The 27,977-nt window shown below is 42.2% G+C and overlaps 1 protein-coding gene across 4 annotated transcripts; it reads right to left on the reverse strand.

Moving 5' to 3' along the window:
- TM9SF1 (transmembrane 9 superfamily member 1) lies at positions 1-27,977 on the reverse strand. 4 transcript variants are annotated; one of them, XM_077469668.1, is made up of 7 exons: positions 27,938-27,977; positions 25,601-25,679; positions 22,626-22,942; positions 13,320-13,920; positions 13,060-13,245; positions 1,378-1,651; positions 1-1,021 (listed from the first exon to the last, which is right to left on the reverse strand). In XM_077469668.1, the coding sequence occupies exons 3-7, from the start codon at positions 22,938-22,940 to the stop codon at positions 628-630; spliced, it is 1,770 nt and encodes a 589-aa protein (XP_077325794.1). In that variant the 5' UTR covers positions 22,941-22,942; positions 25,601-25,679; positions 27,938-27,977; the 3' UTR covers positions 1-627. The 4 variants fall into 4 exon arrangements, with proteins under 4 accessions (XP_077325794.1, XP_077325775.1, XP_077325784.1 ...); XM_077469649.1 differs by lacking the exon at positions 27,938-27,977 and adding an exon at positions 27,578-27,817; XM_077469658.1 differs by lacking the exon at positions 27,938-27,977 and adding an exon at positions 27,646-27,815.

The following is a 27,977-nucleotide window of genomic DNA, read 5'->3' on the forward strand; positions in this document are numbered from 1 at the left end:
TGTTTTTTTGTTTTTTTTATTTTGTAAAAAGGAAACCAAAGATATAAATATATATATTTTTACAGAAGTCCGGTAGAGTGCAGGAGACTGTCTGAAAAGAAACAGGCCAGAGAAAGCCCACAAGACCATCTTACAAAACTAACAGACCAGAACAAGTGTTCAAGCCACAGTGAGGAGTCTTCCAATGATTTTTAAAAGGCAACCAAAACTTTCCCTTATGTTCAAAAATAATATTTCCAGACTAAGAACTTAATTTGCAGCAACAATGTGAGATCAAATAATGACAGCAAAGAAGCCTTTGCAAAAAGACAATTTTAGCAGTATAAGAGATGGGCATGAGTGGAATTAAACAATCACCAGGGAGACAGCTGTCCATTACTGAGGTTTCATGGAATTTTCTGTAACCGTTTATTGCTTTGTTTACTTGTATCTCCAGTATCACTGCTGCATGTTCCTCTTCTTAGGTAGGTATCTCTGATTTTATATCCCCATGCTCCATTTGCATCAATCTCTATCGGAGTGGCCTTTGGAGCAGCAGGTACAGGATCTTCAGCCTCTTCCTCTGTGGTTGGTCCATTATTCCACATATAGCATTTATAGCACAAGCGATGTGCCTGGCTCATGATTTTAGTCCATCTTGAGGTTTACATATATATAACGGATAAACCGAAGTGATGCTGTGAAGCTGACAGTTCCAAGCATGAGAAAGAAAACATATGCGGTTAGGAAAGAGTACCCAAAGAATTCTACACTTTGAACCACCCCTGACATGTTAGACCGACGCCAGTAGTAAAAGACGGAGTACAGAAAGATAAATGCTCCAGTAGATCCTGTGCTTAGAATTGATCGCCACCACCACCGATAGTCTTCACCTGACAGCTGGAAGTATGTCAATGCCACAGAAATACAGGCACCTACGCTCAGTAGAATGGCAAAGACGATGAAGAGAATCCCATACAAAGTGTACTGCTCTCGGCCCCAGACAGTAGCAAAGATGTAATACAACTCCACAGAGATTGCACTGTAAAGAAACACACAATTAAATGCCAAAGAAACAATACAGAAAAACACAACTGTTTACGAATTAACATGCATTTGTAAGCGCTATCTAAATTTAACCTTAAAACAGGACTAAAGTCTTACGAATTTTTAACGCTAATGCATTCTCTGCATGAAGGTACGAAAAAAAAAAAAAAACACCCGATTTCAAAGGAGAAATTGAGGGCAGTGGAGCCATAGACTTCCGCTGCTGTCAAACTCTTGCAGAGAGGGACCAGAATATTGCATGTGATTTTTTTCCCCCTGATGTACCGCTTTAAGCCCAATTATTATTCTCCAGTTAATAAGGCAGTGCAAGGTACAATTAAGCATAAATACCTAAAAGGTAGGAAGCCTCCAATAGCCATGTGGACTGGCGCTGACTTATACCAAGGTTGGCGAGGGATTTCTCGAGCAATGTTCTTGGTTCGACACGGAGCCTCAAAGTTTACTGCACTATTTTTACCAAAGATACCTCCAATTACAGTGAGAGGAAATCCAACCAGGAGCCATACAGTAAGCAGCAAGAGGATTGTGGTTGCTGGAAGAGCTTGTGTTGAGCCATTGGCCCAGTGAACTGAATTCACAACACTCCAAGTCAGGAAAAATGGAGCTGCAATAGGAATGTAAAAATTGGTATTAAAATGGGATATTACAAGAAGAATTTATATAATAAACATTTATTACAATTCAGTTATTTTAGATATTTATATTAGTATTATATTTGAATTACTAAAATGTCCTTGATTTTGAGTTTATTGCAGCAATTTTTTGGCAATTGTAAAACCAATGTTATAAAACAATAGCTTGCAGGGCCTTTTATCATATACCAAAAAGGGTCTGTGGTCTTATTCAGAATACAAGATTATACATACAGCTTGTATAACAGTGTACATTTGCTGTCCCCTCTAAATAACTCATCTCCAATATTTTTATATATATAAACCCCTCACATTGTTGTAAATATTTTATTGCATCTTTTCATGTGACAACACTGAAGAAATTACACTACAATGTAAAGTAGTGAGTGTACAGCTTGTATAACAGTGTAAATTTGCTGTCCCCTCAAAATAACTCAACACACAGCCATTAATGTCTAAACCGCAGACAACAAAAGTGAGTACACCCCTAAGTGAAAATGTCCAAATTGGGCCCAAAGTGTCAATATTTTGAGTGGCCAACATTATTTTCCAGCACTGTCTTAACCCTCTTGGGCATGGAGTTCACCGGAGCTTCACAGGTTGCCACTGGAGTCCTCTTCAACTCCTCCATGACAACATCACAGAGCTGGTGGATGTTAGAGACCTTGCACTCCTCCACCTTCCGTTTGAGGATGCCCCACAGGTGCTCAATATGGTTTAGGTCTGGAGACATGCTTGGCCAGTCCATCACCTTTACCCTCAGCTTCTTGAGCAAGGCAGTGGTCGTCTCGGAGGCGTGTTTGGGGTCGTTATGGTGGAATACTGCCCTGCGGGCCAGTCTCTAAAACGTGGGGGGGGGAAATCATGCTCTGCCTCATTATGTCACAGTAAATGTCATTCATGGTTCCCTTAATGAACTGTAGCTCCCTGTTGCCGGCAGCACTCATGCAGCCCCAGACCATGACATTCCCACCACCATACTTGACTGTAGGCAAGACACACTTGTCTTTGTACTCCTCACCTGGTTGCCGCCACACACGCTTGACACCATCTGAACCAAATACGTTTATCTTGGTCTTATCAGACCACAGAACATGGTTCCAGTAATCCATGTCCTTAGTCTGCTTGTCTTCAGCAAACTGTTTGTGGGCTTTCTTGTGCATCATCTTTAGAAGGAGATTCCTTCTGGGACGACAGCCATGCAGACCAATTTGATGCAGTGTGCGGCATATAGTCTGAGCACTGACAGGCTGACCCCACCCCGTCAATCTTTGCAGTAATGCTGGCAGCACCCATATGTCTATTTCCCAAAGACAATCTCTGGATAGGACGCTGAGCATGTGCACTCAACTTCTTTGGTCGACCATGGCAAGGCCTGTTCTGAGTGGAACCTGTCCCGTTAAACCGCTGTATGGTCTTGGCCACCATGCTGCAGCTCAGTTTCAGGGTCTTGGCAATCTTCTTATAGCCTAGCCACCTTTATGGAGAGCAACAATTCTTTTTTTCAGATCCTCAGAGAGTTCTTTGCCATGAGATGCCATGTTAAACTTCCAGTGACCAGTATGAGAGAGTGAGAGTGGTAAAACCAAATTTAACACACCTTCTCCCCATTCACACCTGAGACCTTGTAACGCTCACGAGTCAGGTGACACCGGGGAGGTAAAATGGCTAATTGGGCCCAAATTTGGACATTTTCACTTAGGGGTGTACTCACTTTTGTTGCCAGCGGTTTAGACATCAATGGCTGTGTGATGAGTTATTTTGAGGAGACAGCAAATTTTCAATGTTATACAAGTTGTACACTCACTACTTTACATTGTAGCAAAGTGTCATTTCTTCAGTGTTGTCATATGAAAAGATATACATAGACATATATACACACACACACACACACACACACACACATTTTTTATTAACATTTTTTGAAAACTGAAAATATTTTTTGTGTCCACATAGTAAACTTGGTGTCAAGTTAGTCACTTTAAGGTCATCACATAATCCCCCCTCCATGAATTGATTTAAATCCATGCACAAGCAAGGTTCATAAAGACATGGATGAGCCAGTTTGGGGGTGGAGGAACTTGACTGACAGAACACTTTTGGGATGAATTAAAGCAGAGACTGCGAACCAGGCCTTCTCATCCAACATCAGTGCCTGACCTCACAAATGCACTTCCTGAAGAACGGTGAAACATTCCCATAGAGACACACACCTAAACCTTGTGGACAGCCTTCGCAGAAGAATTGAAGCCCGTTATAACTGCAAAGGGTGGGCCAACTCAATATTGAACCCTACGGACTAAGACGCCAATTAAAAATCATGTGCGTGTAAAAGCAGGTGTCCCAATACTTTTGGTAATATAGTTATACAGTTAAGGGGCCCAGGTAGATATTACAGGATCTGTGCAGCTTTGTAAAATAATCATCGATTGTATTGTTTTACCTGTAAGCCACCTGGGTTCCATCAGAACCCAGGTTAAAAGCTCCTAGCTAGCTACTGCCACATCCTTACCTCTTGCTTTTCTGGAAAAGGTGAACTTAGCCTTTAAAGTGGTTGTAAACCCAATTCATGAAATCTGACCTAGGCACGTATATCTGTAGTGTTTACTTATCCCTCTCCAATGCTCTGAGTGCAGTGTCTTTCTGCTGCTCAGTTCCTCTGTTATCAGCATGATAACTTCTGACAAGTTCTCTGACATGAGAAAAGCAGCTGGAAAGTTTTGTCAGGGAGGGAACTTAGAGATAAATAAGCAGAGGGCTTGCCTATTCAGACTGCAGCTCTGCAAGTTTCTTTTTTTTCTCTGCCTATGTAGAGGAGGGTGTGTGCCTTTCCTCCAATCAGCTCTCATACAGGGTATGCCCAGGACTCCACACCCACTGCTGAAATGATGAAGAATTTGTAACACAATGTGCACTTTCTAAAGAACATAGAAAAGGAAAGACAGCAGATATACATATAAAACTTACGTAGGGAGATGTGTTTCATCCCTGTGCATCATCTGAGGCTGTTCACTTTACTGGATATGGGAGAGGGTTTACATCCACTTTAAGCTACAGAATTGCACACAGATCACTAAATTCTTAAATTTATTAAGGTCAATTATACGTTTTTGTTTAGGTGGTACATGCTACCACACAGACTGGGCAAATTTATCCAGGGTGCCCGGGACTGTTGCTTTTTGGGTTGCGGAGTGGCTAGCACTTTAGTGGTAATGCCCTAGTATCAAAGGTTTCATCACTACCAAATAGTTTATACTGTCCTAGAGACTTTAGTATCCCTAGGAATCAGTCAAAAGCTTTACTAAAATTTTAAAATGTCAGAATGCACCCTAGACCAATTTTTTAATTTAAGAAGGTCTTGAATCTGTGGCTCACCCATCATTTTGGGGGGGGGGGGGATTTTAAACAAGTCTATATGGATGATTTAATGCTTCATAGAGTCACTTTGCATGTGGACGTCTGTACTGGCCAAATCCTTATCCCGATACCTTTGCTCACTTCTTCCCTCTCCCCATGCTACAAGCTTGTTATTTTCTTAATTCTCTTAACCTGTCAGCCTGCTCTCCTCCAATGAATAGACTTGTTCTGCACCAGCCAGCACAGTGATGAGGCTTTAACCACTTGCCGACCGCCTAACGCCGATGTACGTCGGCAGAATGGCACGGGCAGGCATAAGCACGTACATGTACGTGATTTGCCTCCCGCGGGTCGGGGGCCCGATCGGGCCCCCGCCCGGTGCCTGCGGCGGTCGGTTTTCGTTCGGGAGCGATCCCGGACGAGGGGACGGCCATTCATTCATGGCCACCCCCTCGCGATCGCTCCCGACGAATAGAAATCCCCGGTGACATCACTTCCTCTCCTGTAATGTAAACACAGGAGAGGAAGTGATGTATTCTCTCCTCCGTGTCGGTATTTTTCGTTCCGACACGGAGGAGAGCGGATCAGTGAGTTGCACCAACACATCCCACACACAGTAGAACATGCCAGGCACACTCACACCCCCCCTTTACCCCCCGATCACCCCCCCAATTACCCCTGCCCCCCAGTCACAGTGACACCAATGTCATTTTTTTTTTTTTTTTTTTTTTTTTTGCATTGGTGTCATTTGTGACTGTAATAACTGTTAGGGCAGTTAGAGTTAGCCCCCTTTAGTTCTAATGTACCCCCCTAACCCCCCCAATAAAGGTTTAACCCCGTGATCACCCCCCGTCGCCAGTGTCACTAAGGCTGGGTTCACATTGCAGCGGTTTATGAGAACGAATGTGATTCGCACCGCACTGCAGTGCAAATCACATCCGATCTCTGTGCGATTCGAGTTCAGCCATTCGCCGCACCCGCCGCACCCGCCACACCCGCCGCACCCGCCGCAAATTCGCACGGGACCCTTTTTTTGGCCCGCAGCAGAATCGGATCGCATGGGTGTTCACACCATGCGATCCGAGTTTGCAGATCGCACTGCGATATGCGAACTGATCTGGGGGTGTCAGTAACATTTCACTGACACTCCCAGCAGTTCGCATAGGGCAGTGTGAACTGCCGCCGGGAGGCATGCGATGCGGGAACCCGCCGCGGATTCGCGGCGTTTCCGCATCGCTCCAGTGTGAACCCAGCCTAATAAGCGATCATTTTTCTGATCGCCGTATTAGTGTCCCAGGTGACGCTAGTTAGGCAGGTAGGTATTTAGGTTCGCCGCAGCTTTTTATAGCGCCAGGGACCCCCATATACTACCGCATAAAGCCCCCTGATTGCCCCCTAGTTAACCCTTTCACCAGTGATCACCATATAACTGTTACAGGTGACGCTGGTTGGTTAGTTATTTTTTTATAGTTTCAGGGCACCCGCCATTTATTACCTAATAAAGGTTTAACCCCCTGATCACCCGGCGGGTGTCATTTGTGACTAATAACTGTTAGGGCAGTTAGGGTTAGCCCCCTTTAGTTCTAAGGTACCCCCCTAACCCCCCCAATAAAGGTTTAACCCCGTGATCACCCCCCGTCGCCAGTGTCACTAAGGCTGGGTTCAGATTGCAGCGGTTTGAGAACGGATGTGATTCGCACTGCAGTGCAAATCACATCCGATCTCTGTGCGATTCGAGTTCAGCCATTCGCCGCACCCGCCACACCCGCCGCACCCGCCGCAAATTCGCACGGGACCCTTTTTTTGGCCCGCAGCAGAATCGGATCGCATGGGTGTTCACACCATGCGATCCGAGTTTGCAGATCGCACTGCGATATGCGAACTGATCTGGGGGTGTCAGTAACATTTCACTGACACTCCCAGCAGTTCGCATAGGGCAGTGTGAACTGCCGCCGGGAGGCATGCGATGCGGGAACCCGCCGCGCATTCGTGGCGTTCCCGCATCGCTCCAGTGTGAACCCAGCCTAATAAGCGATCGTTTTTCTGATCGCTGTATTAGTGTCACAGGTGACGCTAGTTAGGCAAGTAGGTATTTAGGTTCGCCGCAGCTTTTTATAGCGCCAGGGACCCCCATATACTACCGCATAAAGCCCCCTGATTGCCCCCTAGTTAACCCTTTCACCAGTGATCACCATATAACTGTTACAGGTGACGCTGGTTGGTTAGTTATTTTTTTATAGTTTCAGGGCACCCGCCATTTATTACCTAGTCTCACTAGTGTACCCCTAAATTTAGGGGTGTCTACTTTCCAAAATGGGGTCATTTGGGGGGGGTTTGTGCCATCTTGGCATTTTATGGCCTTCAAAACTGTAACGCCCTTAGAAAGCCTGAAGGCGGTGCTTGGTTTTCGGGGCCCCGTACGCGGCTAGGCTCCCAAAAAGTCCCACATATGTGGTATCCCCGTACTCAGGAGAAGCAGCAGAATTTATTTTGGGGTGTCATTTCACATATGCCCATGGCATGCGTGAGCAATATATCATTTAGTGACAACTTTGTGAAAAAAAAAAAAAAAAAAAAAAAAGTTTGTAATTTTCCCGCAACTTGTGGCAAAATATAAAATATTCCATGGACTCAACATGCCTCTCAGCAAATAGCTTGGGGTGTCTACTTTCTAAAATGGGGTCATTTGTGGGGGTTTTGTGCCATCTTGGCATTTTATGGCCTTCAAAACTGTAATAGGTAGTGAGGAGTGAAGTCAAATATTTACGCCCTTAGAAAGCCTGAAGGCGGTGCTTGGTTTTCGGGGCCCCGTACGCGGCTAGGCTCCCAAAAAGTCCCACATATGTGGTATCCCCGTACTCAGGAGAAGCAGCAGAATTTATTTTGGGGTGTCATTTCACATATGCCCATGGCATGTGTGAGCAATATATCATTTAGTGACAACTTTGTGAAAAAAAAAAAAAAAAAAAAAAAGTTTGTAATTTTCCCGCAACTTGTGGCAAAATATAAAATATTCCATGAACTCAACATGCCTCTCAGCAAATAGCTTGGGGTGTCTACTTTCTAAAATGGGGTCATTTGTGGGGGTTTTGTGCCATCTTGGCATTTTATGGCCTTCAAAACTGTAATAGGTAGTGAGAAGTGAACTCAAAAATTTACGCCCTTAGAAAGCCTGAAGGCGGTGCTTGGTTTTCGGGGCCCCGTACGCGGCTAGGCTCCCAAAAAGTCCCACATATGTGGTATCCCCGTACTCAGGAGAAGCAGCAGAATTTATTTTGGGGTGTCATTTCACATACGCCCATAGCATGTGTGAGCAATATATCATTTAGTGACAACTTTGTGTAAAAAAAAAAAAAAAATTTTTTTTTTGTCATTATTCAATCGCTTGAGGCAAAAAAATAAAATATTCAATGGGCTCAACATGCCTCTTATCAATTTCCTTAGGGGGTCTACTTTCCAAAATGGGGTCATTTGGGGGGGTTTTGTACTGCCCTGCCATTTTAGCACCTCAAGAAATGAGATAGGCAGTCGTAAACTAAAAGCTGCGTAAATTCCAGAAAACGTACCTTAGTTTGTAGATGTGACAACTTTTGCGCAAACCAATAAATATACAATTATTGACTTTTTTTTTACCAAAGACATGTGGCTGAATACATTTTGGCCTAAATGTATGACTAAAATTGAGTTTATTGGATTTTTCTAATAACAAAAAGTAGAAAATATCATTTTTTTTCAAAATTTGCGGTCTTTTTACGTTTATATCGCAAAAAATAAAAATCGCAGAGGCAATCAAATACCATCAAAAGAAAGCTCTATTTGTGGGAAGAAAAGGACGCAAATTTTGTTTGGGTACAACATTGCATGACCGCGCAATTACCAGTTAAAGCAGCGCAGTGCCAAAGTGTAAAAAGACCTCTGGTCATTTACCAGCAAAATGGTCCGGTCTGAAAGTGGTTAAAAAGGGACACATTAATGAATAAGCAAAAATCGCCAAAGGCAGGTGATTCTCAAGAAGGGAACAGACATTAGAGGAGAGCCAAATAATGGGATGGGGTGCATGTACAGTTCAGGGAAGCAAATCATACATTTAAATTGGATGGCCTACAGACATAAAATGATAGGAAAAATCAGCAGCCCTCACATATCTGTATCCAAAATAGTTGCTGTTGGGAAAGGAATACAGTGCCTTGAAAAAGTATTCATACCTCTTGAAATGTTCCACATTTTGTCATGTTACAACCAAAAACATAAATGTATTTTATTGGGATTTTATGTGTTAGACCAACACAAAAGTGGAACACAATTGTGAAGTGGAACGGAAAAGGATAAATGTTTTCAGAGCGGATAAAAATAAATAAATAAGAATCAATAAAAATGTAAAAATCTGATTTTTTTGATTTTTATCAAATTAATTTTAACCCTTTCATGACTAAGCCAATTTCTGACATTTGTGGCTTAGAAGTAAAAATTTGCTGTCTTTCAAACGCAAATTTTTTTTTTTTTTTAGGAAAGAAAAGAAACGACACTTTCATGAATTAAAAGAAAAAAACGAAACAGTAAAGTTAGCCCAATTTTGTTTTATATAATGTGAAAGATGTTACGCCAAGTGAATATATTCATAACATGTCATGCTTTGAAATTGGGGACAGACTACGGTACCTAAAAATCTCCATAGGTGGCGCTTTAAAAAATAAATAAAAATAGCGGAATTATTGCTCTCGCCCTGACGATCACGGCGAAACTTCATGTGTGTGATTTGAACACAGTTTAAATATGCGGGAGCGACTTACGTGTGCGCATTTTCTTTGCTGTGCGAGTTCGTGGGGACGGGGGTGCTTTAAACGTTTTTTTCCTTCATTTTTTTTATTACATTTTTGCATTGTCACTTTTGAAAATAAATAAATTGATCACTTTATTTGCTGTCACAAGGAATGTAAACATCCCTTGTGACAGTAATAGGTGGTGACGGGTACTCTTTATGGAGACATCGGGGGTCAAAGACTACAAATCCCTCCTTTGCACTTCAAAATTCTCAGATCGCCAAAAACGGCGATTCTGAATACTGTATTTTTTTTTTTAAGTGCCGCCATTGGCAGCTGAGGAAACAGGAAGGGACGTCGCTTCCGTGTTTACATGAAGACGACTGGAGGGAAGCAGTTTCTGGCTTCCTTCTAGTCTCACTCTAGATGGCGGAAGTGCCGGATCGAGCATCGGGGCCTCCAGGTGGGACAGGAGGGCCGGGAACAGCAGCGGAAGGGGGGGTGGAACATCCTCCAGGATAACAGCCGAGCGGCTGCATCATCCCGGTATAAGCTGAGGCCACATCATCCCTTAAAGCTGAGGCCACATATGTGCGTACGGTCGGCGGGAAGGGGTTAATAAAATACTTTTGGTGTAAAAGTCTATCTAAAGATAGTTTTATATTTAGGATACATTAATAATTTTGTTTATTCAGCATGAAATTGAGATTAGTTATGCAGCACGAGGCTGTAAATTCTGCGTTACATTTTTGGTAAACTCATTCAACGATTCAAAGCTCTGCAAGCTGAGATAACATGCACAATTTCACAATAACCACGAGAGAAAACAAAGTTCAGGAATATTCCTTTAGCCCATGGTTTTTGCAAATCTACACTACAAACTGTATGATTGAATCAGTTCTGATATCGCTGTTTTACTAACCCAACAGCTTATTACACTTATTCAAGAGTAAGTTCCAGTTAGTGGGCATCTATTCACCTGCTGTCGCAACACCAACTGTCCCATTAAAGTGAATGGGACTTTCAGAAGAGGAGCCGCTGCAGGACAGAGGTGACAGTTGCTCTTTAAAAATTATGATTTAAAATCGAGTTGATTTAAATTAAGCCTTTTAACTAGTGATTTAAAATCGGGGATTAAGTCGACTTGATTTAAATCAAAGCCACCCTGAATGGTTTTCAACATTTTTTACAAATAAATATCTGAAAAGTGTGGCGAGCATTTATATTCAGACCCCCCTGCCCCCCATGCTGCCACCACCATGTTTCACAGTGGGGAGGGTGTGTTCAGGGTGATGTAGTGTTAGTTTTCCGCCACACACAGCATTTTGCTTTTAGGCCCCTTTCACACTCAGGAGCGTTTTGCAGGCACTATAGCATTAAAAATAGCACCTGCAAAACGCCCTAAAACAGCGGCTCATTAAAATCAATGAGGCAGCGCTGTGATAACGCCGGCAAAACGCCACTCCGGCAGCGGTTTGCAGGGGGATTGAACCCCTTTTCAGCCACTGGAGGGGGGGGGGGGGTTAAAAATGCGACCAAATAGCGCTGATAAAACAACTAATAGTTGTCCTGTGAACAGATTCTCCCCCCTGAACTGTGGATCTCTACAGCTCCTCCAGAGTTACCATGGGCCTCTTGGCTGCTTCTCTGATTAATGCTCCCTTAGTCTTGCCTGTCAGTTTAGGTGGACGGCCATGTCTTGGTAGATTTGCAGTTGTGCCATACTCTTTCCATTTTCGGATGATGGCGTGAACAATGCTCTGTGAGATGTTCAAAGCTTGGAATATTTTTTTTTTTTTTTTTTTTTATAACCTAACCCTGCTTTAAACTTCTCCACAACTTTATCCCGGACCCAACTGGTGTGTTCCTTGGCCTTTGCGATGCTGTTTATTCACTAACATTCTCTAACAAACCTCTGGAGAGTCCATTCACACAGGAGCAACTTTGGATCAGACTTGAAGTCGTTCCAAGTTGCCTCAAGTCACGCAACATGATAAAATCAATGTAAGTGGATGAGAGCCATTTTAATGCACACTACTGAAGTCGCTCTGACTTCAGAAAAGGTTCCTGTACTACTTCAATCCGACTTCTAGGCAACTTGTACACATTGATTTCAATGTAAGTTGCCTCCAAGCCGGATCCCGTTTTAACTGAAGCAACTTTCCAGGAAGTAAAAATAGTTTTCTAGGTAAACCACTCCCTCCCACAGAGCTGATTATTATGTAATTGGCCACTGTCCTGGAAGCAACTTCAAGTTGCCTCAAGTCGTGCTGTTAGGCTGGGTTCACACTGGCGCGGCTAGGAGAACCGGATGTGATTCGCACCGCACTGCAGTGCAAATCACATTCGATCTCTGTGCGATGCGAGTTCAGCCATACAGATAGTATGGCTGAATTCACATCGCACCCGCTCCAAACTCGCACAGGACCTTTTTTTTGGTCCGCAGCAGAATCGGATCGCATGGGTGTTCACACCATGCGATCCGATTCCTGTCCGAGTTTGCAGATCACACTGCGATATGCGAACTGATCTGGGGGTGTCATTAAGGTTTCACTGACACTCCCAGCAGTCCGCATAGGGCAGTGTGAACTGCCGGCGGGAGGCAATGCGATGCGGGAACCCACCGGGGATTCGCGGCGTTCCCGCATCTCTTCAGTGTGAACCCAGCCTTATTCATACTCAAGTCGTGTCCAAGTTGCCTCCCAAAGTCTCGCTGGAAGTCGTGTTGCCTCAGTGTGAATTGACTCAGAGTTTTACAGAACAGCTGTATTTATACTGAGATTAAATTACACACAGGTGGACTCCATTTACTAATTAGGTGACATCTGAAGGCAATTGGTTCCACTAGATTTTAGTTAGGGGTATCAGAGTAAAGGGGGATGAATACAAATGCACGCTGCACTGTTCAAATATTTGTAAAAAAATAAAAAATAAAACGAGAATCATTTATCATTTTGCTTCCACTTACGTGCCACTTTGTGTTGGTCTATCACATAAAATACCAATTAAATACATTTATAATTTTGGTTGTAACATGACAAAATGTGGAAAATTTCAAGGGGTGTGAATGCTTTTTCGAGGCACTGTATATGAATAGTAATCAGGTAAGTTAGAAAAGCTGCTGAGCTGGCATCAAAAGCATCTTTCTTTCCCTTGCGGATGGCACATCGCTTAATTCTATTTCAAGCTCACTGTTCGTGCTACTAGGACAATGTTACCGCTATACAAGTGTACATTAACAAAAATATATGAAAGTGTTTTACCTGAAAAAAGGCTGGTAGTGAGTACAATGTTCCAAACCCAACGATCTCCACCCAGCTGTCTATAGAAATTACTCGACACGTAGCCAGATATACAGCAAGTGAGGGCATAAAGTAGTATGGCAGCAGAATTTATGGCACCATGTCTGTGTACATTAAACATTCCTAGAAGGACCATTACAATGATACCTATGGGAAAAGGAGGTAATCGTTAATGGATGGGGGAAAAAAATAAATGCATTTTAAATGCCTTTAATTATTACCTGTTCCAAGTGCAAGGAATTGGGAACCTACTCCAAGTATTGCACATAATAGACTTCTATGTGGGGGAAAGCGGAAAACATCTGTGTGAATAATCTTCCATCCATTGTCACCTTGTTCCATGTCATCCGTCCCTTCTTCATCTAGATTGTACCTTGCCAGATCACTTTTGAGAACACGCATTAGAATGATGACCACAAAACCCAAAAGCAAAAAGACTAGAACCATGGAATTAATGATAGAGAGCCAATGAATCTCCAGACTTTTTGGGAAGAAACTGGTGTCCCTGAGACGGTCCCCACGCCTTTCATAAGTCACAATGGTTGGGAACCAACGTACACTATAAGTATGGGTCAAGCTAAGTGGCTCTCTGACATCATCTAAGCTAAAAGGCTTCACATCTCGAACACTAACATTGGCAAATATGATACGGTCCTCATTATATTCAATGTTGAAGTCCAAGTGAGACCACAAGCCAATTTTATGAGTGTGTGGCAAGAAGCCACTTTCCTCCATGTAGCCTACAAAGCCACGGATCGGTATGTCATCCAGCACAAACTCGAAATAGTAAAGTTCTTCAATAGCTTGACGAAGTTCATCTACCTTGAAGGAAAAAAAAAAAAAAAAAAAAAAAAAACAGAATACCATAAGACAACAGAACATTTACATACACAGAACACCAATTTACAAAAGCGTAAGTAGCTTTACATAAAGTAACAGCGATGATATTGATAAAAAAAAAACTTTAAAATAATGTACATGAGGAGACAAAGCTTACATGAACAGACACTTTCGATAAAATATACTATCTGGCCAGCATTCAAGACTATTATTTGCTCCTAAACAGGCCTTCAGAACCAGAAATGTGCATCATTTTATACCTACTTCATTACCACACGATGACCAATGCAGGCCAGAAGAAACAAGATCAGAACATGGCTTAAAGTCTGAGGAAATGAATCCACACAGTGGTCCTCGACATGGCAGTGGAGTAGGTCAGCATTAGAAAGCTCTATTGCCATACATTCCAGTAGACCCTATGTGCTGCATAGCCAGGTACGGTACCCAGAGAAAGAGTTCCTTTTGGTTTAAAGTTTTCACAAAATTCTAGGCCACAGATAATGACATAAGTAAATCTATTGATGAGTTAAATTTTCCTGTAACTCATACCCAGCAAAATTCAAATGTTTCTTAAATATATTTATACAACTTACGCCAGGGCTCGACAAAACCCGGGCGCCAGGTCGCATTTGCGACTAGAATTAGCGACCTGGCGCCTGGGGCAGCACAGCTGGGGGTATCCTGTCTCCATGGACCCCCCCAGCGTGATCTCGTCAGGCCGTTCCGCCGGCGGCCGGTAATTGAGGCCACGGCTTTGAGGCCTTCTGCGGTCCTATGATTCCTTCTGGAATCTGGCGTCCTCTTGTGGTGGCCGTTGGTATGACAACCAGCAATGCTAATGGAGCTTCCCCTGCCTGGTTTTATTGCCTGCCTATCTCCTTCCCTTTATTTAGAACCCCTAAACATTATATATATTTTTTATGCTAACACCCTAGAGAATAAAATGGTGGTCGTTGCAAAACTGTCTGTCACACCATATTTACGCAGCAGACTTACAAGCGCACTTTTTGGGGGAAAAATAATTTATTTAATAAAAAAAATAAGACAACAGTAAAGTTAGCCCAATTTTTTTTTTTATATTGTGAAAGATAACGTTAAGTCGAGTAAATTGATACCCAACATGTCACGTTTCAAAATTGCGCCTGCTCATGGAATGCCGACAAACTTTTACCCTTTACAGAGGAGGTCTAGGGCTAGAATTATTGTTCTCGCTCTACCGATCACGGCGATGCCTCACATGTGTGGTTTGAACACCGCTTTCATATGCGGGCGGGACAGGGCACGTTTTAAAATTATTTTTATTTTCTTACTTTAACTTTTATTTTTATTTTTTTCACTGTTCTTTTAAAAAAAAAAAAAAATTTACACTTTTATTCCTATTACAAGGAATGTAAAAATCCCTTGTAATAGAAAAAAGCATGACAGGTCCTCTTAAATATGAGATCTGGGGTCAGAGAGACCTCAGATCTCATATTTACACTAAAATGCAATAAAAAAAAAAAAAAAAAAAAAAAAAAAATATTGTTATTTGAAAAAAAATAAATAAATAAAAAATGTCCCTCTAAGAGCTATGGGCAATGACTTGGAGACAGGTGGGGGGGCTGCGCTATCTTCCCCTCACTTGTCTGCATGTCAGGCCAGGGACAGGTCCGGATCGCCGTTACCAACCTGGCTCCTAACTTTTTTAGCTGGCTCCTAGATTCCAAGCAAATTTGTCAAGCCCTGACTTACGCCTCCTAGCCAGACTCTTTAATTACAAAGACAAGGAAGTTGTGCTTTGCCAGGCAAAGGAACGGCACAACATAAAGTTTAATGGAGCACGTATTTCATTTTACCCTGTCTACTCTGCAGAAGTGCAGCGCCACAGAGCTAGATTTACAGATGTTAAAAAGTGGCTTCAACAGCTCCAAGCTACATATGCTATTCTGTTCCTGGCAAGACTCTGCATTACGGTTGGATGACAAGCACACTCCTTTGAATTGGCGGCAGATGCATCTGTATGGGATTGATGCCAACGAAAATGTTATTCGCCAGACCTGGAGGGTGGCAGCAGAGGAGGACTGACATCACATTCCACTGATCCGGGAGGGCACAGCGAAAGCTACTTTTTCCCTGTTCCTCTTCAGGAAGCTGGCAGTTTGGCTGGGAGACGAAAATATTCTCTCTCCCAGCGTTTTGAGTTTTACAAAATCCACAAGTTCAACAGGAGAGAACTAGTTGATTTCCTTTAGGTTTATCAGTTGGGCTGCTCGGAGCAACAATTTTTTTGTCCGTTGCAGACAAACCAGTTGGGTCGGAATTCGCTGGCCAGCGAATGTTTTTTATGTCACACAGAAATGGTGACTCTTTCTTTCTTTAAAGTTCAACCAAAACGTTGCTATGATTCCATAACTCCCGATTTCACTCCACGCCACTGTGTGCTTACCGTAGGGTTATGCCTTGACACCTACTCAATGCACTGTGTCCAACATATTGCTGTACACTCAGGTATACTATGCTTGGCTGAGCAGGAATGTGCCTTATTCCCAGGCACGTAAGGCCTGGGTTCTTTTTTTTTTTTTAATCCTACTATAGATACTTTATAGTTTCTAGATGAACACTGTCCCTATACTATCTTGGAACATAAGGGGTCTCCAGGACCCGCTCAAGCTTACCATGGTGACCACCGTCCTCAGGAAATACTCAACGGCTATTTATACCCTTCAGGAAACTCACTCAGTCCCAGAGAGGGTATCACGTGTTAACTTTTCATGGGTGGGATGGGCGCACCATTCCACACACACACACCTCATATTTCCAGGGGCAAGCGTATTGGTACACAGCTCTGTATTTCCACGTATTTGACAAACTAATCGATACTGTGATGTGATCCTGCTATGTAAAATTCACCAATTGAAATGCATTCTTTATAATGTCCCACCTCCTTTTAACTCAGAGGCATCGAGGACCCTTTTGGCATTCCAGCTAGGATTTCTAAAAAAAAAAAATATTAAATAAATTTCAAAAAAAGCCAGCGAACTGAGCGATCATGTGACCACTGATGGCTCAGCTCTTGAGTCTGCTCTGAGTACAGAAGGGAGACTGTCAATCACTGCTCTTTGCTTTGCCCTTCCAGCACTCACTGGAACACCAGGCTGGGGAGGGGGATGGGAGCAGCTGGCTCAGGAGTGCCGTGCTAAGAGGCTGAGCCAGCTGCCAGTCAGGAACATAGGTGGATTCCAACATTGTTGTTGCGATCCTTTTAGACACCAAAGCGGCTCTGTGATAGCAGCCAACAGTGGATTTTAGCTCGCTGTCAGCTGATTCTAGGTCACAGGAGACCAAAAGTAAGTGCACCCCTGTGACAAAAGAGTTTTGGCTATACTTCTCCTTTAAATCTGAAGTTCAGGCATATTGGTCCAGCTTGGAACTAAGTATGCATGTGACATCACCTCCCTGCCTTTCTACATTGTCAAAACACAGTTTATGTTGCATTCACTTAGAAAAGTTCTCTCAATGATGCCTTTACTAAGTGAGTGATCTCCCGTGTTCATTAGGAAGCAGGACAGCCCTTGGTATGAGACCTGGGAGCCAGCGGTGATCACCGTAGTAACAATGGCTACTATATAGATTTCCAACTTCCACAGGGTCTTCCAGGTATGACAGATGCATACTTAGATTAGTCCAAGCTGGACCAATGAAACTATTGTATTGCATTGTATTTTGACAATATTTAACAAAAATTACCAAGTACTGTCCAAGATCCTATTTGTGCTAACATCCAAATTTCCAGGAAAAGCTTTCCATTTGTATGCCTTTCGAGGTCCAAGCAGTACTAATACACAAAGTTTTAGCAGAATGTTAAGTGAGGAAATCTTACAAAAACACAAATATACACATCAATTATAAATAAATTTGGACAGTTGGTGAGATAAGGAAAATGAGTGGGCCATGGAGGGGGGGGGGGGGGGGGGGGTCCATGAAGGGCCATAAAACTGTTGAATAGTGATTTATTGTGTTTGTGTTTTTTTCCCTCCGAGATTATTTAAAGTGGTATATACATTTTTAGATTTTTTTCTTTTATGTTTAACCAGCAGGTTGAACTGAAAAGAAACAAACTGACAGATCCCTTTACCAACACAAATTATGTTAATGCTGGGATCTTCCTTGTTGCACTACTGTATTCTGACAGGGGGACCCCCCTCTCCCTTGTGAGAATAGACTGATCAGCGCTGCTGTCATTGGCTGCAAACGCTGATCGAATGCTGGTTTTTCAGCATGACTGATCAGTGTGAAAGGGCCATTAAGATGAGAATCAAATGAAAATGGGTGACAGGGCTGATAAAATTGTGTGGCAGTATTTGCAAAAGGAGTGCCAATGGTCCTTGTTAAAGTCCTCAACTAGCTTCCATGCAGCTCTTCAAACAAGCAAAATCACTTACCACGTAACAACCTAACAAACATGGTATCTGTGTAAGTGCTTCGTTTATGGATCATGAGCTTGAAAATCTAAATGCACTTACAGTGCTCAGATGTGATGGTCGCATCAATTTTCTTTATTCAGGCTATCTACATTTTTTGCGAGCACAGAAAACGCCCATTGATTTTGCCAAAATTCCAGTGTCCTTGTAACTTCCTGTGTAAAGAACTGATAACTCATAACAATTGTATCTGCTTTCCCAGCTATAACTGAACTACGGAACATCCCAAAGCAATGTAAAGCCAATAAGGTTAAAGAGGGCTGCTTGTATATCAAATTAAGAGATCAGTCCAAGGTGGCAACGCTGCGCCTCCATAGATACAGTGCAGTCGGTGAGTGTTGTCACCCCAGGACAGAAAGCGCGTTACGAGCAAGATTACCAGGCGAAAACCCAGGGAGGAAAAAAGGACACTAATGCTTTCAGCACACAGAAGCACTAATAAGCTACAAAATATGAACATTTTGTTTTTGGGTTTAGATACAGATAACCCCACTCCCCTTGCAGCATTGCAAATCCTCATAGCTAATTTAGTAGGAGGGATAGGACGGATTGTTGTCTGGAGTTTGCTGAATCATTTAATCAAGGAATGTATATACTACAGACCACCCCCCTTTCCCATTTAATTTCCTGCCGAACTAGTATTGTAGTTATCAGCTTATTGTGTAATACATAAATTGGCCCACTTGGCTAGAGAATCAATCCAAATTGTTCTGAAGGTTAACTCACCAATTTGTTTCTATTTTACCTTCATCACAGACATAACCTAGTTTATTAGTGACTTCTATGCAGATGTGACAACCTTTGAATCTAACCTGACACCAGAAGACAATTTGTGCTAGCTTGCCAATAATGGAATTCCCCAGCAAAAACCTGTTGTTGGTTTATAGACAGGAGGAGGAGATTCAACTTGTCACTGTCTCCGCTGCAAGCTCCGAAAGTCTACCTGTTGTCACAAACCTTACATAGAAACGTCCCTTCCCTGCTGGTCATACACAATTCAAAAAAGGATTGCAGTTACAATCCCCAAAGTGTAAACGCTAACAATAAATTTCTCTTATGTGCTCTCTTTTATTCTGTATATATATATATATATATATATATATATATATATATACACACACAAAATTAAAGCATTCCATTATATCTGTTCCCACACCAAATCTGTGGTCACGTAGATGCGTTTCACATATGCCTCTTGTGCTTAATCATGATTAAGAACAAGAAGCATGTATGAAACGCGTCTACATGACCACAGTTTGGTGTTAGCCATTTATTATGTTCACAAAGATATCGTAAGCCCTGGATGTGCAGCCATATTTCTTCTTTCCAAAGATCTGCCCACACGCCTGTACTTACACCCGGCTCAGCAAGCCGCTGAGAGGCTGAGCCAGCAACTCCTGCTCTCTCCACAGCCCAGCGCTCCAGTAAGCAGGGAGCAGAGAGCAATGACTGACAGTCAAGAGCTGTGAGAAGTGAGCGATCAGCAGTGTTTGATCGGTCAGTTCTTAGTGTTAGAGCAGACGGTAGGACCAATGCTGCATCTACCTAGGTGTGTATGATTCCAAAAAATAATAATAATAATAATAATAAATAAAAACCTCCATACTTCTTTGTTAAGGCTTCAGAAGGTCGTATTCTCTGTAGAACATTAAACTTGCTTTATAACAAGCAAGTCAAGATTCTTGCCCCATACCTAGACATGCCATAAAATACTGTACATGCAAAATCTAAAAGATTAGCTAGTTATCTATCCAGGAATAATTAACATATGAATTAAGCAAGTAAGCAAACTTTAACAATGCTAGATTAAAGCTTCCTTTCAAGTGCATAAAAGCACTTCAGTTGTGCTCTAGGCTGCATACAAAAACAGTGTAGGCCATGGAAACAGAAAACAAAATTAGCTTCTTTGAACAGCAGAGCTGACCACATTTACAGATTATAATTCACAAGACCTCCAAATATCCTTGTTATATAGTCCTAACTTTCTCAACCTTTTTAACATAGAAGAATCCTTTGCAAGCTCAGGGAACCCCCTGCTAATAATTACTGCGTCTACAACTTATAATACATTAATGTGATGGTCAGTGGGAAGAATACTCCTTACACTTGTGATCATTGGGAAGAATTACCCCCTTACAGATAGTTTAAAAAGATCATTAATGTCAGTGGGAACTTATCTGAGAGGCAGAAATTGCTCATGAAATACCTAGCAACCTCTCGAGGAGCCCTAGTTGAGAAACCCTGTTAAAGTCATTGCAAAATGGGGTCTATAGACCAAACACTCACATTGTATGAGAATGCGTTAATTAAACTGTGGCCAAAGTAATGAAGAATCACAACAGATTTCGACCTCAAAGGAAATGGTTAGATTTTTGATTAAATGATGTGATACAACACAGAAAATAAAAGATCACTAACCACAATTGCAGCTATAGATAGGTTAGAGTGTACAGGCATACCCCACTTTTAAGTACACAATGGGGTTTATTTACTAAAGCTGAAAAGCTCAAAATCGGGCTCACTTCTACATAGAAACCAATGATCTTCTTACCCCAGCTTGTTCAATTAAGAGTTGGTAATAAAACCTGGAAGCTCATTGCTTTCTATGCAGAAGTGAGCCTGATTTTGCACTTTTCAGCTTTAGTAAATAAACCCCCAATGTGTACTCAAACGGGGTATGCATGTATATCTAAAAACCTTTTAAGTTTTAGTTGTAGATAGGGAATGGTTAAGATTCCTGGCAGTTTATTTTTTGCCATCTGTGCTCCATTAGGCTTTTCCCTCAGAAACTGACAGATACTGTCATAATGCAAGGTCCAGCATTTCCCATCAGTTTCTGCCTCTGTGATAATGGTCACCAAGACAAACAGATTGTGAGAATCTACCCGTAGTGAACACCGACCAATTAAAAAAAAAACAAACGACAGGCGTTTAAACCCTTGCTTGCTCTATTCAAGATTGAAAGACTGTTTTTTTTTTTTTAACACATAAGCTGGGTAACACCCGGCCTAAAAATCAGTCGGTTCGGCAGGAACCGCGAGTACAGCTCCTCATCCTCCCACGACCGAACGAGCATGCTGAAAAACTAGCATCCCATCAGTGCTCGCAGCAAATGGCTGCCAGCACTGATCTCTGTGTTCTGAAAGAGGCAGAACACAATAGCTCAGTGAGGGAGATTGCTGCACCAACATGTTATGTGTTAGTATGGCGATCTGTACGTTTTTTTTTTTTGTTTGTTTTGTTTTTTCGTTCACCGAGTTGAACGAAAAACAACTTACTATGTGTACCTAGCATTGCAATTTAACTGTTTACAACTTAATTCAAACTGAGCCAAGGTGGATCTGATACTTTTCAGAACCAATGAAAATTGCTGGTTCTTCTGCTTTCCAATTTGCCTTATTCATTGTGAATTAAAAGACATATTCAGGCAAAGCTCATTTCCCTCCTATTCCTCCCTTCCACACAGTCACCGTTTATTTTTTCCAAATATATCAAAAATAAGAAAAAATAAATAAAAAAACCTTTAGGGTTAGCATTATACAATACAACATCATCACAGTACTGATAATACAACCATGACAGACCCAATTGCATCAAAGCCTCTTGAACCCTCTCACAACTGTCTTCCTCCAACAATAAGATTCCATGTATTAACTCATACCATGCATGGCGTCTTTAGTGCAAGAGGAATTGAACAGTATACTACAAAGATCCTCTCATGAATTTTTTTTAATACTTGCTGAAACTCTTTTTTTACTCATCTAGCCAAGCCATCCGTACCCCCCATAGGTGTCGCCTCTCAAAGACGACCACTGATTTATCCCAGCACTCTTTGCTTGGTTAAACCAGGCACCCCTTTGCGACGCTGTTACGCTCTGTAATCTTTTGGAGCTTGAGAATACCACTGGAGAGCCAATCACAAGTGTCCACCCCACCCCACAGGGACTTAGATTCCTGAATAAGGACACACTTCCTCTACAGTATTAAAAGATAGAAGACTTGGAATTCAGCATGCCATGTAACCATGGATTTAGGAAACGATTTGCTTTAAGCAAATTATTGACTGCTGGGATTAACAAACTGTATGATCTTAAGCAAAAGTGTAGGACATCTCAAGTATAAAATTACAAAAAAATCCTAGGTCCTTACTGTGGTAACACATAACCTTGAAATCATGCCCTGGTACATGGTGCCACATGCCTATATTCTAGAGATGATGAGATTTACCTGACCAACAGCTAGTTTAAGCTCACATAGAGGTTCCCTCTCAACATTAACTCGAAAAGAAATCTTGTACAAAGATTCTGCCATCCGGTCTCCATCCAGAACTTCTCCCAAGGTCAGGCTCTTGTGGCGGATTTGTGAGGGGGCACACACTGGCAGTTGGTAGTAGTGATACGTTTCCTGTGGGTTGTGGTATGGTCCCACTTTGTTTACATACAACATTACTGAATCGCCTTGCTTGTATCGATTATCCGCTGCAACGAGTGGTGAAACTACAAGCCACATGCACAGGAGAGCAATTGCACGAAGAACACCCATGTCTAGGAGGAAATGAAAGAGAAAAGGGTTCAATCATGGCTTACGATCTGAAAAGCCTTTTCTACAGTATATGGAATGATTTTTCAGTCAATGCAATAACAACTAGCACATGGACCACTAAAACAATCTTGCATGAATGATAAGAAGTTAATGTAACTATTTCATAACAGTAATTATGTGTAGCTATAATTACATAGGCTGGGAAATTCTGATTTTGAGGGGTGAAACTATAAAATAAAATAAAAAAGTGAAATTAACTTTTTAAAAGTACAGCAGTAAAGTTTGATCAAATCTTAAATAAGCCAGTAAAGAAATAAACTTGAGCTGTTTATTTTAGCGCAGTTATTTTTTTTAAAGACACATTGTCTAGACAGTGTCTCTGCAATGGCCAAAAACCCTTATACTCGCTCCCTTACTTGGTTGCAGCTCTGTTGGAAGCCAAGGGGGAACAGTGATATCATTCCCTCAGTCATATGACAGTGCATGGGTCTAGTGACTGGCATGGCCACAGGTTAAGAGGTCACACGCTCCTCCACAACCAGAAAAGCCAGACGTCAATGACTGCGACATAGAATGACGCACTGGGGTACAGGAATCACCTCTTTATAAGGGGTCGGAAGATCCTTTGTAGACAGGACGTATCTTTGTCATGCATGCCCAAGATGACAGATTCTCATTGCCTAAAGTTGCATTCAAGTGTCCAAATTTTTTTTTAATTTTTTTTAGATAGACAGGGAAATAGTAATAGCCCTGTTTTTATTATACCAATGTCCTATTGAAAAGATTTCATTTCAGTTTCTGTCCTGAAGGCACAACAGGAAGTTCATTTCCGGTGAAAACGGTTGCCAGGACAAATAAAAAAATAAATAAAATAAAAAATAAAAAAGGAATCTTCATAACAGTCTATAAAAGATAGCACTATAAAACCTAAATGGCAAGTTCACCTTTAGCAACATGTTACATGTTACACTCATATTAAAAGTGGAACTTTGTCCTGAAAATGAAGTCCTGCTAAATCACTTCAGGCTGGACCCCTTTTGCAAGTACAGCTATGTAAAAACGATAAAAATAAAAAAGTGCCTGTACTGTTTAAAATACAGTAATACACGGTCTCACCCCACTCTGCACATGCTCAGTTGCTCTCCATTTTAAAAGGCACTGCCAAGTTTGAAGAGCCCGATCTGCTGACAACCTTAACCTAGTCAGCCCCGGACTATTTGGCTGGCAAAAGACCAGAGCTCTTTGGGATTTGACACTGCATCGCTTTAACTGACAATTGCGCGATCGTGTGACATGGCTTCCAAACAAAATTGACATTCTTTTTTCTCCAACAAATAGAGCTTTCTTTTGGTGGTATTTGATCACCTCTGCAGTTTTTATTTTTTGCGCTATAAACAAAAAATTAGCGTCAATTTTGAAAAAAAAAAAACGCATTATTTTTAACTTTTTTTCTATAATAAATATGCCCAAAAAAAAATATATTTTTTTTTTCCCTTTCCTCAGTTTAGGCCGATACACATTCTTCTACATATACTTGGTAAAAAAAAAAAAAAAAAAGTCCCAATAAGCGATATTGATTGATTAACGCAAAAGTTATAGTGTCTACAAAATAGGGGATAGTTTTATGGCATTTTTATCAATAATTTTTTTTACTAGTAATGGCGGCGATCAGCATTTTTTATCGTGACTGTGACATTATGGCAGACAGATTGGACACTTTTGGTGCTATTTTGGGACCATTCACATTTATACAGTGATCAGTGTGATTAAAAATGCATTGATTACTGTGTGAATGTGACTGACAGTGAAGGGGTTAAGCACTAGGTGGTGCTGTAGGGATTAAGTGTGTCCTAGGGAGCGATTCTAACTCGGGGGGGAGGGGCTATGTGTGACACGACACTGATCACTGCTCTCGATTACAGGGAGCAGAGATCAGCGTCCTATCACTAGGCAGAACGGGAAAATGCTTGTTTACATCAGCATTCCCCCATTCTTCCTCTCCTTGAGATGATTACGGGTATCCCCACGGACATCGAGTCCGCAGGACCTGCAATCACACCCACGGAGGTTCGCGGCGGTGGTGTGCGCATGCGCCTGCAGGCCGCTTCTTAAAGGGCAACGTACAGGTACGTTAATCTGCCTGTATGTGCCGTTCTGCTGACATATCGGCGCGAGCCGGTCGGCAAGCGGTTAAAGAGAAATTAAACCCTCCTATCCTTTACAGCCAAGGAAGCTGATTCTGTTTGATCTGCAACGACCATAGTGCTTCACATTCAATCAGTTATGCCACCAGCCGTTTGACAGTTTGGTTGAGGAAAACAGTGACACATGCACATTTTTTACCCTGAAAAAGATGAACTTGGCCCTTAACCCTAGCCAAAACTTAAAAAAAAAAAAAAATTGGGGATTTACATACATTAAAAAGCACATCTAAAAAAATTATGTTTTTTTCATTTTGAATAAAGGTTAGAACCTCTGAAGATTTTACTGCTGTCTGTGCCCCTGCTGGGGGGCTTCATTCTGTCTATCTGATCTAATAACCATTGTCGCTTGGACAGAAAATGATGAGAAATACACAATCTTACAATTGTCTTGAATTAGGAAAAAAGGAAAATCTTTCCAATGAGGATGCAGTGACAATTGTCCAAAGTGGGGTTTACCTTCAAGTTGAGAAAGATTTCTTCTCACTTTCTGTTTTGTTCTCAGGACCAAGTGCCAACTCCTCTCAATGGGACACAGCTAAAATAAATAAGTAGCCTATATAACAGACAGACTTTGATCATTACTCACTGTATCCAAAATACACAAAAAAAAACACAACAACTTTCACTTACTATATAATAAGGCATGGCTTTGCAACCAAACATAAAAATAAATGGTCAGGCATGTCTAAAGCCCCATACACACTATCAGATTTCCTGCTGATTTTTATCTTCAGATTTACCAAAACCATGTAGTGCAAGGGCCTGCCTGATTGCATACAAATTGAAACTCTTATGCCCTGTACACACAGTCGGATTTTCCGACATAAAAAATTTGCGATCGGATCATGTTGTCGGAAAATCCAATCGTGTGTAGACAATTCCGACGGACAAAGTGCCACGCATGCTCACAATAAATTACAAGACAAAAGCTACTGGCTACTGCCCTCTTTATAGTCCCGTCGCACTTGTTCTACGTCACCTTGTTCTGAACGATCAGATTTTCCCACAACTTTGTGCGACCGTGTGTATGCAAGACAAGTTTGGGCCAAAATCCGTTGAAAAAAATCCGTCAGAATGTCCGACCGTGTGTACAGGGCATTAAAGTGGTTGTAAACCCTTACAGACCACTTTGACCTAAAGGTAAGCCTAGATTAAGGCTTAGCTGTAGGTGCAAGAAACATCTCTTAAACCTACACTGTTTAGGAGATATTTGCAAAAAGACAGGCACTGCTGTCTACGGCGCATGTACCGTAGACAGTAGCCCGTAGATGCGATGCATAGTAGTCCATTATGCTTTACCTTTGCAGGGAAACAAATAGGAAGTAAACCCATCAGGGTTGACTTCTTCTTTAAGGTTTGACCTCACATTACATGGTTTTGGTAAATCTGAAAGAAAAAAAAATCAGCAGAAAAGCTGATTGTGTGTATGGGGCTTTAGGCTAACTGCACACTTTTACATTCCGAATATTGTGTAATATTTACAATTTAGTAAGGTATATAAAAATATTACACAAGATTATAGTAAGGTAATTACTATATAATAAAGATAGTAATTATACTAAAATATGTGATGTCACTGCCCCTCCTCTCTACCTCATCCACTCAAAGAACGCTTTATATTCATTAAAGCAGATCTAAAACCTTTTCGATGTAACAGTTTCCCACAACAGTTTGCATTCAAGACATGCCGTGAATGATAACTGTCAGTTGCTTGTGCTCTCATCATCAAAATGTCATAACGGTTCACACGCGCAGCATCGTGGAAACGGCAGATCAAACAGAGGCTAAGATGGCAGCTTCCTTGGCTGTAAAGGATATGAGGGTTTAGTTCCCTCCTATCCTAAAAAATGCAAGGCGTTTTCTGAATGGAAGATGTGCCCAGTGAGTAGGGATGAGCTCAGGCGTGTTCGCATACTCCACGCGCAGAGCCTGCCAGGAAGTCGGCGCAGCGCTTCGCTAATCACAGGCATTGAGACATTGTCCCAATCTCTGCAGCCGCACATTGGGGCAATGTCTCACTGCCTGTGATTAGAGCAGCGCTGTGCCAACTTCCTGGTGGGCTCTGCACATGGAGTATGCGAACACGCCAGAGCTCATCCTTACGGGTGAGTGAGATCTCCTGTGTTATTATGCTGAAGGGCAGCTTCTTGGCACAGCACCCACAAACTCCGTTTTCTTGGGAGTGCTGATGGGAATGGCAGATGAAAGCCTTCAACCTGCCAGATCTCTTACAACACAGACTTGTCTTTCTCCCCAGGCGATCATTAGCATTCCATAAACAATCACACCGTGTCATGGGACTGATCATGCACCAGTGTGCGCCTGTGTAATGCTAGCTGCAAAAAGTAACCTATATTAGCAGGGCTTCCTCCTGATCACAGACACTGGCCGATTACAGAGTGTAGGTGTCATAGATGTGACAGGTGAGGTTACCTAGATATGGGCTGTGTACTGATCACTTCCGTAGTGCTGTCACTCCCCTCCTCTCTCTCTCCGCACACCTGAATGCCAGCTGCCAGCCGGACGGTGAGGGGCGCTGAGTACACACAACTGCTGCCCCTGCCTTCCTCCAGCTGGGTTCTACTCCGTCCTCCTCATCCTGCCTGATGCCCGTCTCCAAGGTTCCTGACAGTTTCTGGGGTCCTTCACCTCTCACGTCACCAGCGGAACATTCTTCTGCCAGTTCCGGCATGACAACCTCTGAACTGTCTACGAAGCGCCGGATAAGATTTATCACAAACGTCGCGCTTAGCAACCTCAAGCCTTTCTTTACCCTGTACTCCTCACACTTACCGACACCACAGCTTCACAGAGTGTTGCGGCTCCTTCAGGC

This window comes from Lithobates pipiens, unplaced genomic scaffold (assembly GCF_037356315.1).
Source record: "Lithobates pipiens isolate NorthernLeopardFrog02 unplaced genomic scaffold, aLitPip1_a1.2 Scaffold_11, whole genome shotgun sequence".
In the NCBI taxonomy this organism is placed as follows: Eukaryota; Metazoa; Chordata; class Amphibia; order Anura; family Ranidae; genus Lithobates; species Lithobates pipiens.

What these genes read in the sequence shown, in the direction of transcription:
- TM9SF1 (XM_077469668.1), bottom strand. Translation starts at nt 22,940, where the DNA reads ATGGGTGTTCTTCGTGCAATTGCTCTCCTGTGCATGTGGCTTGTAGTT. An exon ending in TTAAACTAGCTGTTGGTCAG is followed by an intron (nt 13,921 to 22,625) that starts GTAAATCTCATC and finishes TTTTCCTTCAAG; the next exon opens with GTAGATGAACTTCGTCAAGC. An exon ending in ATTCCTTGCACTTGGAACAG is followed by an intron (nt 13,246 to 13,319) that starts GTAATAATTAAA and finishes CTTTTCCCATAG; the next exon opens with GTATCATTGTAATGGTCCTT.